The 22,362-nt window shown below is 42.1% G+C and overlaps 1 protein-coding gene across 1 annotated transcript; it reads left to right on the top strand.

The window, feature by feature from the left end:
- Nucleotides 1-4,970: 4,970 nt before the first annotated feature.
- LOC311048139 (ephrin type-A receptor 2-like) lies at nt 4,971-21,420 on the top strand. Its single transcript, XM_084061200.1, has 17 exons — nt 4,971-5,145; nt 6,441-6,508; nt 8,262-8,901; nt 13,924-14,079; nt 14,226-14,555; nt 14,818-14,945; nt 15,184-15,361; nt 15,827-15,929; nt 16,193-16,245; nt 16,351-16,476; nt 16,879-17,067; nt 17,206-17,267; nt 17,492-17,701; nt 18,386-18,535; nt 18,854-19,047; nt 19,303-19,458; nt 20,476-21,420. The coding sequence occupies exons 1-17, from the start codon at nt 5,070-5,072 to the stop codon at nt 20,582-20,584; spliced, it is 2,928 nt and encodes a 975-aa protein (XP_083917326.1). The 5' UTR covers nt 4,971-5,069; the 3' UTR covers nt 20,585-21,420.
- Nucleotides 21,421-22,362: the final 942 nt, after the last annotated feature.

Here is a 22,362-nt window from a genome sequence, read left to right as displayed (position 1 = left end):
GTTATCCTTTTAGCCTAAATGCTTTACTGTTGTGTAATGCACGTGTGTTTACATTGTTTGACTAATAAAGTATTCAATCAATCAATCAAAAACCCTACAAAATAAAATACGCAGATGTTTAACTGAGAAAGTAACATTTAGGATTTTACTGTGTAGAGAAGAATAATCCAATTTATGCTGACATATGCATTAATTTCAGACATTCAAATGCAACAATTCCAGATTCAAAGGGAGGAGTTTGTCACTCAATCATTACTAAGTGCATGCTGCATAATGTTGGTGTGACATTACTCAACCACCAGTTTTTTAAATGTAATCTTCAACCGATCCACCTGAGGTCAGCGGCTGATACAGGGATGACAGTTCAAAGTGTGAAGTCATAAGAGGACTTAACTCACGTATGAGTAATGTTCTGTGTTTTTGCCACATTCTCACATTTCCCTTCTTCACAAGGCATAAACATGCCAGGACGTGTTCTTTTTCTTTTTGTTATGGAATGCACACAAAAAGTCCCACCTAAGACATAAATGTCACCCGAATTCCAATTGTAAGAGGTAGTGTTGTGAGAGTTGGCAAGCAAGCCACAATCATTAGTACGAGACATCTAACAGAAGAATCAGAACAATACAGGGGCTGCTTACCTCATTCTGAAAAGCTAATCTATTATGGTTAGGAGTAGAATGCAGATGAATCCGTGAGAACTTCAAAATCAAGTTTACTGGTGTGAAGATTGTGTTTTGACACTGGTTTCATCCATTATTAAAGCACAAATTGGATTTTCACTATTTTCTTTTTCTTTTTAAGCCATTTCACAATTGGAGCCGCAGTCAGAGGCTATGACTAGTTAGGGGTCCTTGGTTGGCATGGAAAAGTTCAGGAACAACTGCTATAAGTTTAGAAAAGAATTATAAAAGGACAAATACGAGAATAAAGTTACTGTGCAGCTTTGATTTAAAAGAACTGAGAGTTGTAGTAGAGCTGCTGTTTTCTGGGAATTTGTTCCAGACCTGTGGAGCATAAAAACTGAACGCTGCTTCTCCACGTTTAGTTATAGGACATAAAGCAGACCTGTCCCAGACAACCTGAGAGGTCTGGATGGTTCATAACGTAGCAGAAGATCAGAAATATATTTTGGCCTTAAAAACCATTCAATGCTTTATAAACTAACAGTAGTATTTTGAAATAAATTCTTTGGCAGACAGGCAGCCAGCGTAAATATCCAATAACTGGAGTCATATGATCCACTATCCATAAGACAACAAAATGTGTCAGTCTAAGTTTACTCACAGTTGATTGTGCCAACTGCAGTGTAAGAACATCCTTATTCATCCATATTTCACACCACATTTTACATATTATAATGATAATAGCTAACAGGTAGATGCAGGCACAAGAACCAGAGTAAACTTCAATTACGGACACGGGACTTCCAATTCAAATGTATTTACATAGACAGCCATTCATCACTTCTTAACAAGGTTTTGGGGCCCTAACCGTGAGAACAGTAGGAAACAGTAGGCACATTTCATGTCGGCATTACACAAAAACTCCCTGGCGCTCAAACAATGGCGCTCCACCTCTCTGTTTGTTGATACCATACGAGGTGCAAGGAACGTGAGGGGGGTGCGCGTTCCATGGCGTGGCTGCCACTGCTGCTCATTGACCCTCAAACTGCAGGGATCAGTCCCCAGTGTGTGGATTGCTTTTGTGTTGTCAGTCCCCTAAGAAGCTGAGGACCAGCACAGAGGAGGTGTTTGGGTACCCAGAGGGCCCAAACACTCCATGGCCACAGTCCACACTCTGGCAGGATGTGTGCTCTATAGGTGAATCAAAAAAGAAGCCTGTATTGTAATGAAAGCATTTGCATACTTGTGCGTTAGAGAGGGTGTTAACCTTTGACACCTTCGAGAAATGGCTGACAACAGAAAGCACTCCTCAGAATCGAAGCTTCAAGGCGCTTGAAAGTAGGGTATAACACCTTCAAGCGTACCTCAGGGTCCATGAAGACCAATAAACACAATTAGAGCAAAGGACTCTTGAATGCTTCGATGGAGATTCCATCAAGTGCCAGAGCCAGTACACGCTCAAAACAAAGTGTGTTGGACGATTTGAAAGTGCGGATTGCTACAACTTTAAACAGGATATAGGCTTCTCTGTGGCTCATGAGGAGTTTTAGAGAGTTGAAAACATATCAAACTTTGCCTTGGAAGAGCCATAATAATTATAGTATTAAACAGTGTTTGTTTTGCTATCGTTGAAATGTGGCTGGAAATGTACTAGCACACTAATCTCATATGTCTTTAAAAAAAATTGCAAAATAAATCTTTCACAGTTTGACTGAAGGCGTTTGACTGAAGAGGAGCCAAATACTGCCTATACAATTCTGCTTATAACTGCCATTTGTGTTTGTAAGCAAATTAAATGATTGTCAGTTGTAGGTCAAAAAGGCATAGTCCAAAGCACACTTAACTTGTTAATCCATTTTTTTTAACCAACATCATTCACGGTGTCTGTTGTATGATTAATGTCCATGTATGGTACCGTAGGACAAGACAATGTCTGTGTCTTCAGTAGATTTTTGGGGTGTCTTTGTCTGGGTGGGCGGCTGTGTTGGCCTGCTCTCGGTTCGAGGGGCTCTCCTGTCCAAGTACACGCTGCTTCGCAGACAAGACTTGACTCTGAAATTCCTCCAGATAAGCGTTGCTAGGTGATGCTATTGTCAGGTCTTTTTTTGTGTGTTCACATATTCATACCCAAATTGCGGGGTTCTTTATGAAGACCGTCTCATTAGTAGTCATATATTCATACTAGCCTACCCCCTCACTTGACCCCTCCTTTCCCAGCCGTGGGAAAGATAAGTCCTGGATCAGATATTGTGGAAGATGCAGCCAATTACTTGGAAGACAGTTAAACAAGGCTTGCCAAATTTGCCTATTATGTTTAAACATCAAATACCACCATAACATAATGAGATCTATCATGGTAAATACTAAATGGTTTACAGATCTGTCTTCTTGATGGAATAATTATTGCTTTTAGTGTCTTTACACCACATCTCCTGTGATCCCATTCTGGCATTACATTCCAAAGCAGATAACATTAGGCATTATCTAGATTGTGTCTAAAATAGAGGTGCAAGCTGCCTTCAATCTGTAAACACCCCTTCTTACTCACAACAGAGTATACATGGTGTCAGAAACCACGTTGCATGTCTTGTACTTGCACTATATGCATGTAAATGTATATACTTTCTACTTATACATATTTCATATTATTGACTAATTCTCTCAACATATTCTGTACACTCCCCGTTACTTGCTAAATTGTTTTAATGTTGTTAACCTGCATGTGCTAGTTATCATCTATTCTTACTACATCCAGTTGTTTGCTGAGCATGCCACACCGACATTTCGCTGCTTGTACCTGTATGAGAGTGACAAATAAACCCCCCATTCAATCTTGAATTTACATCTAAACACATCTAAATACACATTGTAAACAAAGGAAACAGTTAGGTCATGGTGAGTTCATATCCTCCTACTAATGATAATGGCCCTTTCACTCAACTGAAGTTTAGAATTCTATTATACTGTATATATTCACTGATATATTTGCAAACCAGAAACAATAGCAAGGATTGTGGTGGCAAATGTTTTTACTTAAGTAAAAGTAGAAATACCACAATATAAAAATACCTTGTTACAAGTAAAAGTCTTGTATTCAACTTTTACTTGAGTAAAAGTACAAACGTATTGGCATCAAAACCTACAAAAGTTTTCAAAATGATTCAAACTGAAAATAGCAGATCTACAACTTCACAACGCATGCCATCACAATGTGTTGTGAGTTTGTAGATCCTAGAAGTATAAAACGGGGCATAATTGGTTAATTTATGTTTTGTATAAATAATCTTTATCTGCAACATAGCCTAAATTGTAACTTATGCTTTCAAAATAACTGTAGTGGAGTAAAAAGTAAAATTTGACCTTTGAGATGAGATGGAGTATAGTAGGCTATAAAGTATTGAAGAATGAACATACTCAAAGTTAAAGTACCTCAAAATTGAAAATAGTTTTCACTTACAGTACAGTACTTTTACACCCCTGTCAAGTTGAAGTTGAAGCCAATGTCGTTTGAATACTTCAGGCTATGACTACTTAGGGGTCCTTGAATTTTTTTGTATTGAAGGATGAAGACACAACAGTGCATATTTTGAGGCATATTTTGACTTTTAGAGACAATTTTGACCAATGGTCAACATGTGACGACGTGAAGGGGCCAGGGGCAAAAAAAGTCACAATATGACTTTTGGGTAATATATGATTTACGATTCCGTGCCTATCAGGACATAACTCGGACAGTGCTGAGTCAGCTCAAAGCGGATTTCGCAACGCTCTGCACGGCGACTCGCTCACCTAAGCTTGCTCGGCGGTGCCTCCCGTGGCTCAAGTCCACTTTATTTTAACCGTTTTTTTTGGTCAGACTGTCAAAAACACTGAGAACTGGACTTCCGCTTTGCTGTTATGCGGAAGTCCCGAAAAGTCTGCGGAAGTCCAGAAAGTCAACATGTCCCTTAATTATTTGACTCCAGGCCTTCAAGGCACATGCTGACGTTTGGTCACTAAAAATCACAATATGCCTCCAGGACTGAGACAGTGTTGGTTTCAAAGGGCATGTGCCAATAACACTGTACTTGACAGTTTCTCATTATCATGAGTTAAACTTTCCCACTTGTTCAACTGTCTTGTCTATCCATTCACACTTCTAAAGACAATATACATCCGCTCAATGAACAGGTAGGGTCACAGACATGCCCCCCCCCCCTCTCCCCCCACCCATTGCACATTATTGCATTCCAAAGGCTCTGGGGGCGGAGCGAGTGGTGCGCCACCTGTTTCTCAATGGTCTTTCAGTGGTGCGTCCTGTGAGTCCAAAAGCACAAGCAGTGAGCAGTAGACCCACTACAGTCAGTCAGTCAGTGATCTAACAGAAGTTGGTGCGGGACAAGCGCACGGAGCTATTATACTACCTCTAGTTATATAGATGATTTGTTAACCGTCCAAGAAACCATGGATTTCCTTCGTGTGAACCTATTTCTGTTTTTATTTATTACTCACGTCTCCTTCAGCTTCCAGTCAAAAGAACGTAAGTGATTTTACATTATATGTTTTTTTTTCTTCATCGCACACTTTTCAGGATGATTATAGGCTAGCTATAATCACTTAATATGCTACATATTGTATGTGTATTGCCTATAGTTTACAATATGTAGCCTATTAAGTGATTTAGATTATAGTTTACTTTTTAATCCTAAAAAGTGGCCCATTCAAGTTAATTGTAGTCTATAACTTTATTTGTGTAGGCTATTTATCATGAGCATCCAATCCCATAGCCTATTGAAATCTATGTGTTTCTTGGTTCAAAAATAGAAATGGTCGTATAAGGATGTTTGTGTTTTGTTAAACTAGTCGTATAATTTAGGCTACTTTTGGGACAGATCTTTTATTGTTTTTAAAGCAACTCCAGCAGTGCCGAGATTTGACTCCCTGCCGGTTGCTTCACACTGCTCGGGGCTGAGCTGAGGAAGTGAGAATGCCAATGTGATGACAAAACCTTGACACACGTTTACGTTTCACACTTTTATGATCTGGAACAAAGCTTTCATGCACTTTCGTCCGGTCGTACAATTAAACTGCCCCCGCGTTTCTCAACCGTTATTAGTCCTGTACTGTTGGTCATGGTCAATGAAGACGTTGAATCAGACTGACATGCTTGATTAAAATGTCAAGGCAAAGCATGTGTCCCCCATAAAGTTGTTGGCACCAGAGACCCCAGAAAGTTGATACCCCCTTTTTTTATTGTATTGCCTCCTGTAATAAAACCATGGTCATTTATTGTTTGAATAGACTTATTATATAGAGCTCTTATAGTGTTACCCCCAACAGTTATATTAGGCCTTTACAATCAACTGGATAATTATAGACCTATGGTATGTAACTGCTGTTTCATTTCTTTGTGCACTAAAAGTAAATTATATTATGTAGACCATGTGGTTCTCACTTCTCATACATTTTCATGCGTCAAGGACCCCCGAATTGCTATGTATTTAATCGCAGACCCCCATCTGAAAATATTTTGTGCCAGGGACCCCCAAAGTGTGTAGATCTGTGTTTTTCTAGATATAATTTTTCTCTCAAAAATAGCATATCTACAAGCCCCACAACGTGTTGCAGTGAGATTGTAGATCTGCCATTTTGGAGTAGCATGTTTAACAAGTGTTTAAACAGTTCCTCGTTCCGTTGGTGACCCCCTGAAACCCCTTCAAGGACCCCTGGGGTTCCCCGGACCTCACTTTGAGAATCACTGCTGAAGGCCTATACTGATAGATAATTATGTTGTGCCATTTTCTGACATTATTTTTCTTTCCTTCCTTCCTATAGAAGTACTGCTGGACATGAGAGCTTCCGGAGGAGAGTTGGGGTGGCTGACCTCGCCATATGAGGACGGGGTCAGTATTTATTCCTCAGCACACACATTTAAAAGCCTCTAGAATTTCCAGTCTTTGTCTTCATGTCTTAAGGCTGTGAGCACAACGGTTTCATTTTGCATTCCATTCTGGGAAGGATGGAACAGTAATTGTCAGCTGAGTCAGGATTTGTCACCAACTCTTGTGTTGTAGGGCAGCCCTTTCATTAAGCACTATTCTCAAACGTGTACAAAATAAAGAAAGAAAATAGAATAGCCGATCTACAAGATCCGGGCTTGTAGATCTGCTATTTTTGAAGGCATTTAGAAAATGTTTGAAAGTTTTCGCCCCCAAAATAGGGACGCCAGGGTTAAAGTGGTTTTAAACTGAATGCCATTGAAATGTCAACGTTCAAGCTACATCACACTGTATGGTACAGGACTGCATTCTCTAAATACAAACATCCAACAGGTTGTTATCATTCCAGCACAAAGCCACAAAACCCGACAATCCCCCCTACTAAGAACGTATAGATATATCTATAAGAGTGTGACGATCCGAAACTGTTGTGGTAGAACACAAGACATGAGCAAAGGAGAAAGAAAGGGAAGACTGGTTGTGTGTGGGAGAGAGAAGTATCCCTCTATCTATAGTTCTGTGGCTTTCCGTCTAAAAAAAGCAACAGGACGTGGCCAGTGGCCAGTTCCAGAGCCCAGGCTGAGCTCTGGAAGAGAGTGTGACTGTTGGTTTTACACATCCAGCAGCTCTTATTGTATTGGATAGGATTTCCTCTGGTTTTATATGATGTTTGCTGTTTTCATTTCCAACTTCCCCACTTGCAAAGTATCTGCAAACTTGTGTTGGCTAGAGAACATCATACACTGACTTGAAGTAGAGCTAGACTAATGTTTCTGTTTGGCCGAAATATCAGCAATTATTTTACTTTTTTGACGACATTGGTATTGGCGATTATGCAGCCGACAAGTCCAGATTTCTAACCACAAGAAACCTGGCATCACTTTTTAACATGTTAAAATGTTTTCAGAAGTTTTCAAAAGAAAAAGCAAAAACAGCAGATCTACAAGATCACAACGTGTCGCAAGTGCAACCTACATAAAGTTTAATATTTTAACATTATACTATACAACAAATTTGTTAAAGTATGTCGTATATTTCCCCAAAAATCTTATGTCTGAACTAAACTCTCCAGGTCCAGTAAAGTAAATCTGTTCTTTGTTTCAATCCCTGAAACTAGCATGTTTCATTCATCCCAAGTGAGGTGTTAGATAAATTGGTAATGGTTAATGGAAGCGTTTAGTCTTTCTACTCGTCATCACTTCCCTCTCATAAAAGGACTTAATTGCTGCCAATATCGCCACCATGCCTCTGCTCTAAGCTCGTAAAGCTCATTTAAGTGGCATTTAATGTCAGTCTGTATTCCACCGTGGTATTTATTTTCTTTGGTTATGTCTGTCTCGCACACATGCACCCGCGTCAGTCAGGGGAAAGCCACACACGTTGCGAGTGCTGCACACGTCCAGGCCAACTCCCCTGTTAATGTGCGGAAAAATGGTAGCAGCCGAGCTTCTGCTGTTTATGGCTTTCTCACTCAGCATGAAAAAAGAGTTGTCTCATCAATAAAAGCCACTTGTTGGCTGAGAACAAAACCTCTCAACCCTACACTTAAGTCTCAGAAAAAGACCCTGTGTTTTTGTCTTTCATTATCATGACTTTGTAACAGTGACCCTTACCCCCTTAACGAAACCCCCCTCCTTTCTCTCTGTCTGTCCTGCAGTGGGAGATAGTCCAGACCGTGGTCAATGGCTCACTTTTCTACACTTACAGTGTATGTAACATAGACTCCGCTGACCAGGATAACTGGCTGCGTACAACGTTCATTCAGCGACGGCCGGGGACAGCGCGGGTTTCCGTGGAGCTCCGGTTTGTCGTGCGAGACTGCAACACCTTTGACGGCGCCTCGCTGGCCTGCAAAGAGACCTTCAATCTGTTCATCTCAGAGGCCGACGCGGATGTGGGCACCAACTTCCGCAAGGGCCAGTTCCGCAAAGTGGCCACCATAGCTCCTGATGAAATCACGAGGGGCCGAGGCGTGCTGAAGATCAACGTGGAGACGAGGGCCGTGGAGGCCCTGTCGCGGAAGGGGTTCTATCTGGCCTTCCAGGACATGGGGGCCTGTGTGGCACTGCTCTCTGTCAGAGTGTACTACAAGACCTGCCCGTCCACCGTGCAGAGCCTGGCAACCTTCCCGGAGACGGTGGCCGATGCCCTAAAGGAAGTGGAAGGCGTGTGCGTGGAGAACGCCGTCAGTCAGGCCACCCCGCGTATCTACTGCACCGCCGACGGAGAGTGGGTGGTTCCAGTGGGCCAGTGCCAGTGCCGTGCCGGCTATGAATCCACGGGTGATTCCTGCCAAGGTAAGCAGCAGCAGCGTCAGAACTTTGAAGTATGTAATGGCTGAGTTTGTGCACGCTGGTATTTTAAGAGTTGCTAGTGGTATTTATGAAAGCATAACACATAACCACCACTCTGGCAAGGTTTATAGAAATGAGCGCACAGGAATGTTAATTGCACCTCGCTTGTTTGGAGATCTTTTCAAACACGTCGCAAAAACCAAGGCAGCGTATTTGTTGTGTAATTAAAGAGAAAGGTATAAATGAAGGGAGGGGTCTAAAACTTTTTATTTTGATTTGGTGACTATGGAAGCAGGCAGTCCTGGCAGAGAGATGCATTTTGAATATGGGGAAATGGCCTCCTGTTAATGAATCATCTTCTTACCTGTTGGCCAATACATTCTTTCCATTGTTTGTCTCTCTGCACTGTGAAACTCTTGAGGGAGTGTAAAAGCGGCCCCTGTAAGGAACCGTTTTTATACTCTCCGAGTTAAATGAACAGTTGGGATTTTGCAGTGCTCACTCAGGAATGAGGTGGGGTAGGGACATAGGGAGGGACACTGTTTTATGGCTGAGGAAAATAGCTTGGGGGGTGATAGGGAAAGATGAATATGAGGGATACATAACTGGGGATACAAGGATGCAAATGTTATCTGAGTACTACTAACCACTTAAGAATTAATAATTAATAATAAAAAAAACTCTAGGCCCTAGAGTTTAGAGATTTTCTTATTCTTATTAAGTCTAGGGTCCTAACTTGGGCACTGCCTTACCCTTTATCCCTAAACTTATTAGCCATGTTTTACTATTTTTAAAAACATTTTAAAATAGTTCAACTAGACGATCTACATCGACACGTTGTGAGCTTGTAGATTGGCTATTTGAACTATTTGAAAATGTTTTTCAAAATAGTAAAAAATAGCAAAGAAGTTTAGGGATAAGGGGTAAGGTGGCGCCCAAGATAGGGCCCATGTCTATATACACCATTGACCACAACCAGGTCCCACTTGGGTCTAATCTCTACACCAAATCTCTTTACCAAAAAGAGTCGATCAGCTCACAACATCACATCGTGATGCGTTGTGAGCTTGTAGATCTGCTATTTTCAGTGAATATGGCATACTAATTATGACATGCCCAGAATAGGGATGCTACAGTTCAATTAATTAACCACTTTCAATCTGGAATCATTTTCAAAAAACATCAAAAATGTTTAAAAACAGCAAAAATAGTGTATCTACAAGCGTACATTGTGAGCTAACTGAGCCTGTGAATCTGCTATTTTCGCTATCCGTTGTTCAACGTAGGATGTAGCGCTTAAGAGAATAAACAAATAAATAAAAACTGATTTTCAAATGCCGGGAACTTGTTTAAGACTGCCTGAAGGTCGAAAAAGAAGTCTCCTCGTGGGAGCGAGCGAGGGGACCCGAGAATAAGCACAAGAGGCTCAACCATTTCACAAGCATGTGTTGCCCTCCAGTCAAACCTTTATGAGTGTGTGGAAGTGTGTGTGACTTTACAAAACACAGCAGTGACTGTGTACTGTATTCATATTTGCACTCATTGTTTGTGTGGAAGTTGGCCTGTCTCTGGCATTCCGGGGTGTGGTGTGTGTGTGTGCTGAGCTATCTGGAGGAAGTGTGGGAGTGGAGGGTAGACTAGACAGACTGGGAGAGGAGGGAGTGACTGAAGAAGTACTCAATAAAAGGACTCTGTTACAAGTAAAAGGCCTGTATTCAAAATATTACTTGAGTGAAAGTACAAACGTATTGGCATCAATATACTTACAGAACCAAGGTAACTAAAACATTTTCATAAATACCCAAGCTCACAATCTGGCGTGAGGCGATGTGTTGTGAGCTTGTAGATCGGCTATTTTTGAACAGCTGAAGTATAAAATAGCTCTTAAGTGGGTATGTTTTGTATTAATAATGTAAATCTGCAAATTAACTAGCTGTCAAATAATTCTAGTGGAGTAAAAAGTACAATATTTGAGTTGTAGTGGAGATTGAAAATTAGACCTAAGCACAGTACTTGAGTAAATGTACTTTGTTACTTTACACCACTGGAAGGAGGGGAGGAAGAGAAGGGCAAAGTGCTCAGTGAGCCGTGGGGATTTCTCAAAGGAATTCTTTCACCCTCACGTCACCTACAGTACTGATTGACTGAGGGGAAGGTCTGGTGGTGTGAATGCGCCAGGAGGAGGAAGTGTACCTGACCGGTGTGTCTTCCCCACGGCACAAAGTATTTGTGTGTGTCAGTTGCTACAGCTACGGAAACCTCAGATTACAGGGATGGTTGTGACACGCCTAGGTTAGACTGAGTCAAGCTTGTGGTTTATGACTATATGGTCCCTTGACGGCCCAAGTCACCTTGAATGGCAGAGTCGGTTCAAGTTCGTGGAATCCTTTCCTATGAAGTGAGCGGATCAGGTGAACAGTCACCGCACCACTCATGGGTAATAACACACTTCAAAGAGTGAATATAGTGTCTTAAGATTGCTGGAGTGATTCTCCACCACAGGAGAAAAACTTCAAAGGGTTTGAAGAGAAGTCAGGGCAGGGAAGGAAGGCAGAGCTCAGGAATGTTTCCAGGCCAGTTCCTGACCACGGGCAAACCCCGAACTATGCACCTGAAACGGAAGCTCCCAGCGTGCTGTACATAGGAAACGAGGAAACATTCATGGCAGGAAAAACTTAGTCTGGAGGATGACCTTAATGTTAGGACACAGGAAACATGTTTTGTCCAGTAAAGTAAAAACATTATTATTTCACTGCACTTTCCATGGCTTCTTATCACATTTCTTTCCAACTCTATAAAAGAAGGAAGCTGCCTTTTATCGGTTGTTTTGAGTTATTCAGGATTTGTTTTATTACACTAGTGTACTAGCGCAAGTAGTTTGCTACATAGTATAGTCCCATGGTCTCGATATGGATTTCACCAAGGTACCCAAATGTTGTGGGAACAAGAATTTGAAGAGGAAGGCTGACTGACACAAATAAGCAGGTTGCTCTTGGTTGGAGTGGAGGGTGTGGAGTGAGCCGACAGTTGGCGCATGAGGGTGGTTAGTTTCGTGGCTGCTTAGTTAGGTGAGGAGTGTAATTTAGTCAAGAGGATTAGTAGTCCAACAGGACAGCTGTTAGCCAATGACATGCCCCGCTTTACTTCTCTTTGCTCTCTCATCCGGTCGTTAAACACACGCAATGAGCTGCCTAATCCATGTTCCCACTCATTAGCACAATGCGGGAAGACAAAGAGCAAAAAAACAGATTCAATTAACAGATGCACTGGTGTGGAACAGAAGTCCTATTCACATGGCTTTCAAATTCAAAGGGGGCATGGGACAATTAAACTATTTCCGCCAACATTCCCAAAATATTGAGTGCAGCACATGCAGAGGTTTCTATATCATTAGATATAGTGAATTGATTAATTTGACCACTTTCAACCTCTGGCATCCCTATTTTGGGATTTTGGCCATGTCGTTATAGGCCTGACATCCCTATTTGGGGATTTGGGGCATGTCATCACAGGCCAAAAATTGTCCAAAGTTTCAAAACATCTGAGCGTGTAGATCAGCTAATTTCTATTTGTCGTTCAACAAAGTATATAGGGCTAAGGTTTTGTAAGTAATCATTACCTTTTTTTAATGATTGTTTTTTTTGTTTATTTTTTTATTTTATATTTTATGACATCACAGTACAACAACTAAAAGTAACATAAAATTACAATAATCATTACTAATTCAAAACTTTTCCCAAGTTTAGTCTGATTGACTATATTTAAAGTTATATTACTACTCACAACAATAGCGCTTGGGGCCGTCACACTACACACATGCCGCAGTTTGCTTGCTGTAATGATTAATTCAACATATTATGGCACCAATCCCAGAAACAATAGATGAATAGGGACGGGGGTTCTATGGTACGTGACAGAGGTCCTGCTGCTTCAGCTCAAGATGAAATAGGCTGGCCCCCTTTTCTTATGCGAAAGGACCCTATACACCCCCACACTCCCGCAAGTGACTCCCCAGGGAGAACTTCTGTTGGCGCTTCAGACCTCTACCCATCCCCCATACGTCCATCTATGCCAATTCATCTCTATCCGAGTCCAACTCAAACCTGCTCCCTCCTCCCCTCTATTGTCTGGAGATAGCCGGGGTGCAAAGGTCCCTCTGCCATGGTGGTTAAGTAACCGACCACCTAGCGGAGCTCTGTTGGACATTCAGCCACCAGCACACAGGGGCCAGATGAAAGACTGTTCCCCCCGGGGAGACGTTAAGATGGAAGGCGAGACTAGATCTTTCAAGATGATGTATTGTTTTATGTTTTTCAAGACAACTTTGCTCTGTCTGAGAAAATATTAAAGTGCATCTGGGCTCCATCAGCCCAGCAAACATCACGGCCCTCTGCCTGGTTCTTCCTGTTATAACTCTTCATCCTCACATGTTGTCATTCGCCACTGGTGGGCGGAATGGAAGGAAGGAAGAATGGAAGGAAGCACAGCCCCAGACAGACTTGTGGTTTTTGCATCCTGGTCTCTGTCTAATCCACACATTCATTAACCTTCCTCGCCCCGGAATGGAACGTTTGTTTCTGTTTCCAAAAGCGCCAATTGAAATACCTCCGCTCCAGTGTCCAAGGTGCTATTTCCTTTTGCGAAAACACTCACATTTTAAGCCAGGGTATTTCATCTGAGAGTTACGGATGGAAGGGCTGGTTGCCTGATAGATTTACTGTTTCAAAGTCATCCGGTTAACACCAACGGTGGGATTGGAGAATAGGACTCCAGGCAAAGAGGACAAGTGGAGGCAAATCGCCAGGGAAATCCCATATCATTTCCATTGATACAAAGCTTCTGTGATTATAGACTTCCCACAACAAATGTTTCCTGCCAAGCCCAGAGGACTGATATTTGAGATATAGTTGAATTCTTCACAGATGAATGAGTCATTCCTTCCTGCGTTGTGTGTATGTGCGCTGCATGTCCTGACATGTCACGCTTCAACTAACAAACCTGTGTACTTGTCTCTCACACACACAGCTTGCAAACCGGGCTACTTCAAGTCCTCCATATCGAGCGGGTCGTGTCAAGTTTGTCCCGACAACACGGAGGCCTCGGCAGCCAGCGCCGTCAGTTGTCCCTGCAAGGAGGGATTCTACCGCTCCCCCTCGGACCCTTCTACGTCGGCCTGTTCTGGTAAGAACCACGTTCACACAGCTTCATTACCTCGACAGCCCATAAGTCAAGCCTAATCAACCAAAGCCGTCACCTCATTAGTGACTTTTACAAGATTCCCCTGCAGTCGTCCGCTAACAGCTGTGGTCTCCGCTTCCTCCCTAAAGCGCCACCAAGTGCCCCTCGTGACCTGTCCTCCGCCACCCTAGCTGAGGGCAGACTGCAGCTGTCCTGGAGCCCTCCGCTGGTGACAGGGGGTCGAAGTGACCTCACCTACAGTGTGCTGTGTGAGCGCTGCGATGAGGACTCCTGCGTCCCCTGCGGCGACAAGGTCCGCTTTGAGCCACAGACGTCCGGCCTGCGGGACCCCGCGGTCATCGCCAGCGAGCTGGACTCTCACCTCAACTACACCTTCACCGTGGAAGCGCACAGCGGCGTGTCCCAGTATAGCACACAGAAGCCCACTGCTTCCATCACCACTGCTCTGCACTATACAGGTTAGCACATTGGGAGTACAGTTTGTTCTGTGATTCTATAATGAGGGTTTATACACCCTTAAATTAGCCTTTATTTACAGTATCTCTCGTGATGTGAATAGAGCATGGGGTTTACAATTCAAGGGCTTATTACACAAACCATGGAAGGCTTTGATGGAGGAGGGCCCGTGCATCCCATAGGCTCTCATTTCCAAATGATCTTCCGAGGGCTATTATTAGGTAGTAACTATTATTTTGCCTTCCTTCCTCCACCCACCATCAGATGCGCCCAAAGTGACGTTGATCCGCCTGGATGAGCGCAGCTCCACTAGTCTGTCTCTATCTTGGTCGCTGTCGCGCAGAAGTCCTGTCCACATCAGCCACCGCTATGAGCTAATGTACCGCAGAAAGGTAATATTCCTCTTCTTCCTCCTTGTGTCTCTTGCCCCCTTGCTGCTATCTGGGCAGTGCCAGTGACCTGCCCAGCTAACAGTAAGACAAAAATATGGATATGGAAAAATATGGAGCCAAAGAGACTTGGTGTATTGGGGGAAAAATGGGGGGTACCAAGTATGGACCCCTGGGTTGACTCCGGTCAAAGAAGTATATAGGGTTTAAGTGTTTAACGTGACCTTGTTTCTTGTTTCAGGAGGACAACACTGAGCGAGATGTCACCACATACACCGTTTTAGTTCTGGAGAAAAGTTCAGCCCACATTAAAGACCTCCACCCTGACACCACCTACATGTTCAGGGTCCAGGCGCTGAGTGCGGAAGGCATTGCTGGGAGCTACAGCCTGGAGCATGAGTTCCAGACTTTACCCATGGGTACGAAGAGAGAGAGAAAAGATTTAACTTTTGTCTTTCATTTTATTTTCATTCTAAACAGAATCCAGAGAGTTAGTTTAACCACATGAACCCAGAGTCCCTATTCTGGGCATTTCATAATACTGTAGGTGAACATTTGGCAAAAATAGACAAACATAGCAGATCTACACATCTCACAGCGTGTTGCGACGCATTATGTGAGCTTGTAGATTAGGTACTGTATGTTTGGCAAAGAGATTTGGTGTAGAAGGACAAAAGGAGGGGGCCAAGTACAGACCCCTGGGGGACCACTGTAAATGAAGTATATAGGGCTTAATTAGTTAAAAATCTGAGTGTAAAAATGAAAATAGTCTCAAATGTCTTTTTTGGTTAAGCATATTCACTTTAGATTTGACTTTATTTCCAGGTACCATGTTCTTGGTATACTGACGTTTCTGTTTTCCTTTTTCTTTTTTCTGTTTACAGCGGAGTCTCAAATCGGGAACAATTCCATAGTGGTTATGGGGGCGGTGGTAGGAGGGGCAGTTATGCTGGTCGTCGTAGTGGCTTTCCTGCTGCTGCGCAAAAGGTTAGTAACAACACTCCTCGTGTCCCTCCTCTATGGTTTATGTGATTGCCATGAACGTAGTCTGCAAACCTGCCCACTCTGTGATTATACGCCACAAGTGTAATCAAATTAAGGACACTGTGCTGTGATGTCTGATGGAGGGTTTATCTGTAATAGCCAGTGCTGCCACTGAAAACAGCCCTGTTCTTTGGGCAGCGACTGACCTGCCATTACAATCTTGGTGTTATTTAGCTCTATAGTGATTATATGTCTTTTCCTCTCAGGAGACTGATTTCTCATGGCAGAGGAGGACCTGAAGATCCCTACTTCTCCACAGGTACAAAACGCAGTAGAGAATAGGATTCAAACTACTATTTACTCAAACCTGCTGAGACCAGCCTTCATATCATGACTAATTCACTGATCACCGTTCCCTCCTTAGATCAACTGAAGCCTCTGAAGACTTATGTCGACCCACACATGTACGAGGATCCCAACATTGCCATCCTTAAATTTGCCACAGAGATTCCTCCTGGTGCCATAACCAAACAAAAAGTCATCGGTGCAGGTATGAAATAAATGTTTCGTAAACCACTTTCAACATGGGGCATGTCGTTATAGGCGTCAGTAAAGCCGGGATCAGACTACACAACATTTTTGTCTTTCACGAGGACCACCATGAAATCATTTCATGAAGGTCACCTAAAATCGGGTTGAATTTGTGTATTCTGAACTGGCCATAAGTGTCAAAAGTGCCCCCCCCCCCCCCCCCCAAAGAAAACGAAAATAGCTACAAGCTCACAATGCGTGACATCATCGTGACACATTGTGAGCTTTTAGATTGTCTGTTTCCGCATTTCGGCATTAAGCTTAAGTGGTTTTAATGTGTGCTTGCTTTAGATTGATATTGATATGATATGATATCCTGGCATTGTTTCTAATTTTCCTCTGCTTTCTGGCTGCCCCACAGGAGAGTTTGGCGAAGTGTTCAAGGGGGTGATGAAGGCTCCGGGGCGAAAAGGAGAGACGGCCGTAGCCATCAAAACACTGAAGCCTGGCTACACAGAGAAACAGAGGCAGGACTTTTTGAGCGAGGCGAGCATTATGGGTCAGTTCTCGCACCCCAACATCATCCGTCTAGAGGGAGTCGTCACCAAATGTAAGTCCTTAATGAAACACAACGCACATCAGTGTCCTCCTTTTTTTCTTTTACCTAACAGGCACTGCTTCATCTGTCATCAAAATGTATTAAAATGACTACTCTTTCACTCACTCACTTTTGTTATTGTTTTTACAGTCAAGCATGCCATGATTGTGACAGAGTACATGGAAAACGGAGCTCTTGACATATATCTAAGGGTAAGTGCACTTATATCCTTAAGGTTGGATTGTTGGATTTTTGTCTTCATTAGTCTCTGATGCTGTTACGGAATTGTGATTGCTGTGTTATGATTGGGTTTATTTTTCATAGATATTGTAATAGCCTTTTGTTTTTGGAACAATATAAGATTAATTGATTCATGCAAATGTTCCAATATAAAAACTCAAATCTGAGACACTTATACTTTGCTTATTTCCTCTAGGACCATGACGGGGAGATTCCATCCTATCAGTTAGTGGGTATGCTGCGTGGAATAGCTGCTGGTATGAAGTACCTCTCAGATATGAACTACGTACACCGTGATTTGGCTGCACGGAACGTTCTGGTCAACGGCAGCTTGGAGTGTAAAGTGTCTGATTTTGGACTGTCACGCGTGCTGGAGGATGAACCTGAGGGCACCTACACTACCAGAGTAAGTCTCACAGCCACATGTCAGAACCATAAAAGATCATTTAAACAAACCTTGACCAAATTGCTTTATTCTTTAGAAATTGTGTTTGAATACATTTTGTCTAAACATTACAAAACGTACATGAAAAAGTGTGTCAATGTTAGATAATAGTCACTGTGCCATTAAAAACCCTCTTCAAATTCTTGAAGTTTGAAATGCAGCACATAGTTTTTTCAGGCGTATTGCTGTTAGCGATCCGAATTTGAATGATTTGTGCTAGAGTAATACAATAATTTTAGAAAAAATAAACAGAATAGAGACTTTCAAAAGGGTGAACTACCTATACCTAGCATCTGTAAAATCTTGAAGTGTTTTTCCACATGAATGGCAGTGAATTACGTTTAAATATGTAGGCTGAGAGCTACCTAAAGTAAATTATACACTATACACTTATGTACACAAAATTTGTTGAAGACGGGTGCAATCTCTGCTATTGGCAAGAAATCTAAATTAGCAAGACGTCTAAATTAGACTGGAATGGTCTTTTAAATCAACCCTTCGGTTATATTCCACTGGAAAATTGCAGACTGTTAAAGGCATGATCACTCTCAAGTGTCCAATTTAAAACTGTTGCTCTTTCAGCGCCTTGTATTTCCACTCCCTTTCCCCATTAAATATGATTTGTTTTTGTTTCTACTTTGTCAGGGAGGGAAAATCCCAATTCGCTGGACTGCCCCGGAGGCTATAGCGTACAGAAAATTCACGTCGGCCAGTGATGTGTGGAGCTTCGGCATTGTCATGTGGGAGGTCATGGCCTTTGGTGAACGGCCCTACTGGGATATGAGTAACCATGAGGTATGTTTCACCTGTCAAACCCTAAAACTCCTCATCTGGCAAGACACAAAAAAGGTGTTGACTTTAGGCTTAGATCAACAAAAAGGCTTCCAATATGCCATTTCTCCTGGTTGGGTGTAGCGTTTGAGAATTGCCATGGGTGTTATATTCACTCGAGTTCCCATCATCGTCCTCCAGTAAAACATTTCATGTCAACACAGTCTTAAATAGCTCTTTCATAGTTTTTTACCTGTTTAAACCTGTTTAACACTAGTGCCGTTACATAAATATGCCTGGCTGGAAGCAACTTTAAACCAATGCCGTTGTTCACTTTCTCAGGTTATGAAGGCCATCAACGAGGCCTTCAGGCTTCCAGCTCCGATGGACTGTCCGTCGGCTCTCTACCAGTTGATGCTCCAATGCTGGCTGCACGACCGCTCCAAACGACCACGCTTCCCAGACATCGTCAACATTCTGGACAAACTGCTGCAAAGCCCTGAGTCTTTGAAAACCATTGCAGACTTTGATCCACGGTAGGTCGAACGGAAGGTGTTAAAACAAACCCTTTGTGGAAACCGTAATTGTGCAATTTGTCAGCGGTTTTCAAACTTTGTCATGTCAAGGAATCCCAAATTAATGTATTTGGGTGCGGACACCCATTTGAAAATATTTTGTGCCTGGGACCGCCATACAAGATTTATGTCTGCTGTTTCAAAAACATTTTAACTTTGAGAAGAATTATGTGAATGTAAATAATGACCAATCCGAACATCTGCTGTCCCCCGCAGCGTTTCCATCCGATTGCCGAGCACCAGCGGCTGTGACGGCACCATGTTCCGGTCGGTGCCGGAATGGCTGGAGTCCATCAAGATGAGCCAGTACAGCGAGAGCTTCGCCCGTGCAGGAATCACAACCATGGAGCAGGTGCTGGCCATGAGGCATGAGTAAGTCCACCACACATGTCCTGGCACAGATGCCACACCACCGCACAGCGCTAACTCATTTGGCTCACTGCCAGTTTCTTTGGAAAAGACAGAGAAAGCATTGAGGTCTCAGCTAAACATTTGTTATCCGGTGTTTCTGCGGGATTACATCATTCCTTATCCTCAGGCCCAAGTCATTCTTATCATTCAACACTGCCCCTCCCCTCTCAAGCACAATTGCCGTTTCTCCTTTAGCTAAATATAGGCCAAGAACCTTGACTATTGTGCCATAGTAAATATCCCATGTTCAGGTTTAAAGTGGGTGTAAGTAATATGTATTTGTTTTGAATAAATAAAAGTTTGTTAAAAAGTTAAAGCTCTCTTTTCTGATAGTAATCATTGCTGTACAGAGTGTTTGTTCAGTAACAGGGGTCTCCGCATTGCTCCAGCCCTTCAGTAAACAGAAAGTAAATTTTCAGGTAGGGATACCAATTTCATACAATCAGGAGAGAGAACCCCAGAAAGATAATTTAACAGCTTCACTTTTATAGTGTGTACTGTTCCAATTTTGTCTGCTAATTTATTTGTTTAATCACTTCCAATGTCACTTATATATCCTGCCTGAGTTCTCTTTCCTGATTGGATTAAATTGGTATCCTGACCTCACAATGTATTATCTGTTTACTAAACCACTGGAGAGACGGGAAGACTCCTGTTACTGAACAAACACTAGAATATAGACCTATGTATTATCAGTGATAATACATAGGTATATATTCTAGTGATAATGTATCACTTATCAACACTTCATTTAACAAATAAATATCACTTACCCCCCTTTAACCTCTTAAACACTATACGGTATATACTTTGTTGACTGGGGCCCCCTAGGGCTCTAAACTCTGCCCCTCCTTTTTTCCTCTACACCAAATCTCTTCACCGAAAATAGTCGACCTGCTATTTTCACCTATGATGACATGCACAGAAAAGGGATGCTAGGGTTCACGTAGTTAATGTTGAACTCTGTTTTCTTCTCAGGGACATCAGGAATGTTGGTGTGCGGTTGCCAGGTCATATGAAGAGAATAGCCTACAGCATCCTGGGCCTGAAAGACGAGAGCAGCTCGCTCAGTGTGTTTGCAGTGTGACTTAAGCATTCCACCCACCCTGAATGCACTGACGAACCATGCCATTTCACTGACTCAGCGAACGAGAGGACTGAACCAGTGGGGGGTTTAAACTGCCACTGAACTATATACTGCCTTTATTTGGCAAAGTGTGGCATGACTGAAGAAGAGGACCCTCCCGGCTTACTCAGAACAAACTTACGCTGAAATAAATTAAGTACTTTATGACAACAGACACAGAGAGATATTTGTATTAGTTTGTAAAAAAAAAAGAGAGAAAAGAAAAAAAGAAAGTTTTATACTATTGAACATAAGAGGTCTTGTAATACAGGAAATAGAAGCCTTAAAAAAAAGTATGTGCAAAATCTGTCAGGCTGCTTGGCTTTGTATTTATGACAGAAACAGGAAGTCTTTAAAGAAAAATATATTTAAGCTCCTCGACTCCTCCGGGAACAAGGACGACTTCTTCAAGCACTCACTTTTTCCGCCTGTGTTTTCCGGACTCTTAAATGTGTGGGTTTTTGTACACTATTTTGATAAATGAAATGAAAGTCACTTTTAAGTTTGTCATTTTTATGCTCAGGGCAAAGGATCAGATACTCTCTTTAATATTTGGTAGTCTTGTCTGTTGTGACCTCATCTGCTAATGCATTTTCCAGAGGTTGTTTTGTTGTTACGGTTTGTTTACTTTACATCCTGTCTTACATCCTGTCCTTGTCATTATTGTTATTATTTAATATTTATTTTATTTTGTATTTATGTCATTTTGTTAAATGAGAAATAACACTGATCCGGCACATGTTTTCAAGGAGTTGTATTTTATTTTTTATTTTTGAATAAAATCAGTGTTGCCTTAATTGTCAGGAGTTGTTTCCTTGTATTCAATGGTCAGAGTTGGACAGTAAGTACATTTACTTGAGTACTGCACTTAAGTAAAGTTTTGGAGTATTTTCTTTTTTTTTGTTGCAAGCTGATGACTACATTTGTAGGAAGGGACTCCAAACTTACAAAAATATATTAAGAATTGACCACTTAAAGGACGACTTCACCCATTTTCAACCTATGCTCATATAATTGGTCCTCACTAATGCTCATGATAAAATATTCTTTTCTACTCGGTCTGTGTCTCAGAGGAGGGCTGTGGACACTTCAGAAACCCGTCTAGTGCCTACCAGTGACATCATCGTAGGCAGGATCATTTTTTTTCAAACAAGATTTCAATTTTTATTGTTTTAATCGCGAGAACAATGGCTTCCATTATAGCATGCTATGTAGAGAGCCTGCAGTATCTATTAGCTTGGATTCCCCAAGTGGGTTTCTGAGCTGTCCACAGTCCTCCTCTGACAGAGTGAGTAGACAAAAATGGTGCCATATTATAATGAGCATTGGTGAGGACTAGTTATATGAAGATAGATTGAAGTGGCTGAAGTCGTCCTTTAAGCCCTATTTCAAATATAGTGAAAATAGAACATTTCTGAAAACATATTAAAATGTACTTTGTAATTTGTACTTTTCAATACTTGTGTATTTACTTGAGGTATACTTTGTCCGCCACTGTCAATGGTCAACGAGCATGCAGTCTTCTGTGTAATTTATGCCCCATCGTAAATGATGACAAATAATGGGGCTTTCCGTGACATCTGCTGCCCAGCTGGAGTTGACCAACCTGGGTGACTTTTCCATGGTCAGAAGTAATGTCCCACCTCCATGCGACTGTGCGTCATTGTATCTGACTCACCAGAGCACGCTACATTCCCCCCCAAATTCCCAGAAAATAGCAGATCTACAAGTGAATTTTG

This window comes from Gymnoscopelus microlampas (genome assembly GCF_963454915.1).
Source record: "Gymnoscopelus microlampas genome assembly, chromosome: 7".
Lineage (NCBI taxonomy): Eukaryota > Metazoa > Chordata > Actinopteri > Myctophiformes > Myctophidae > Gymnoscopelus > Gymnoscopelus microlampas.
This window is presented reverse-complemented; position numbering and strand designations above follow the sequence as displayed.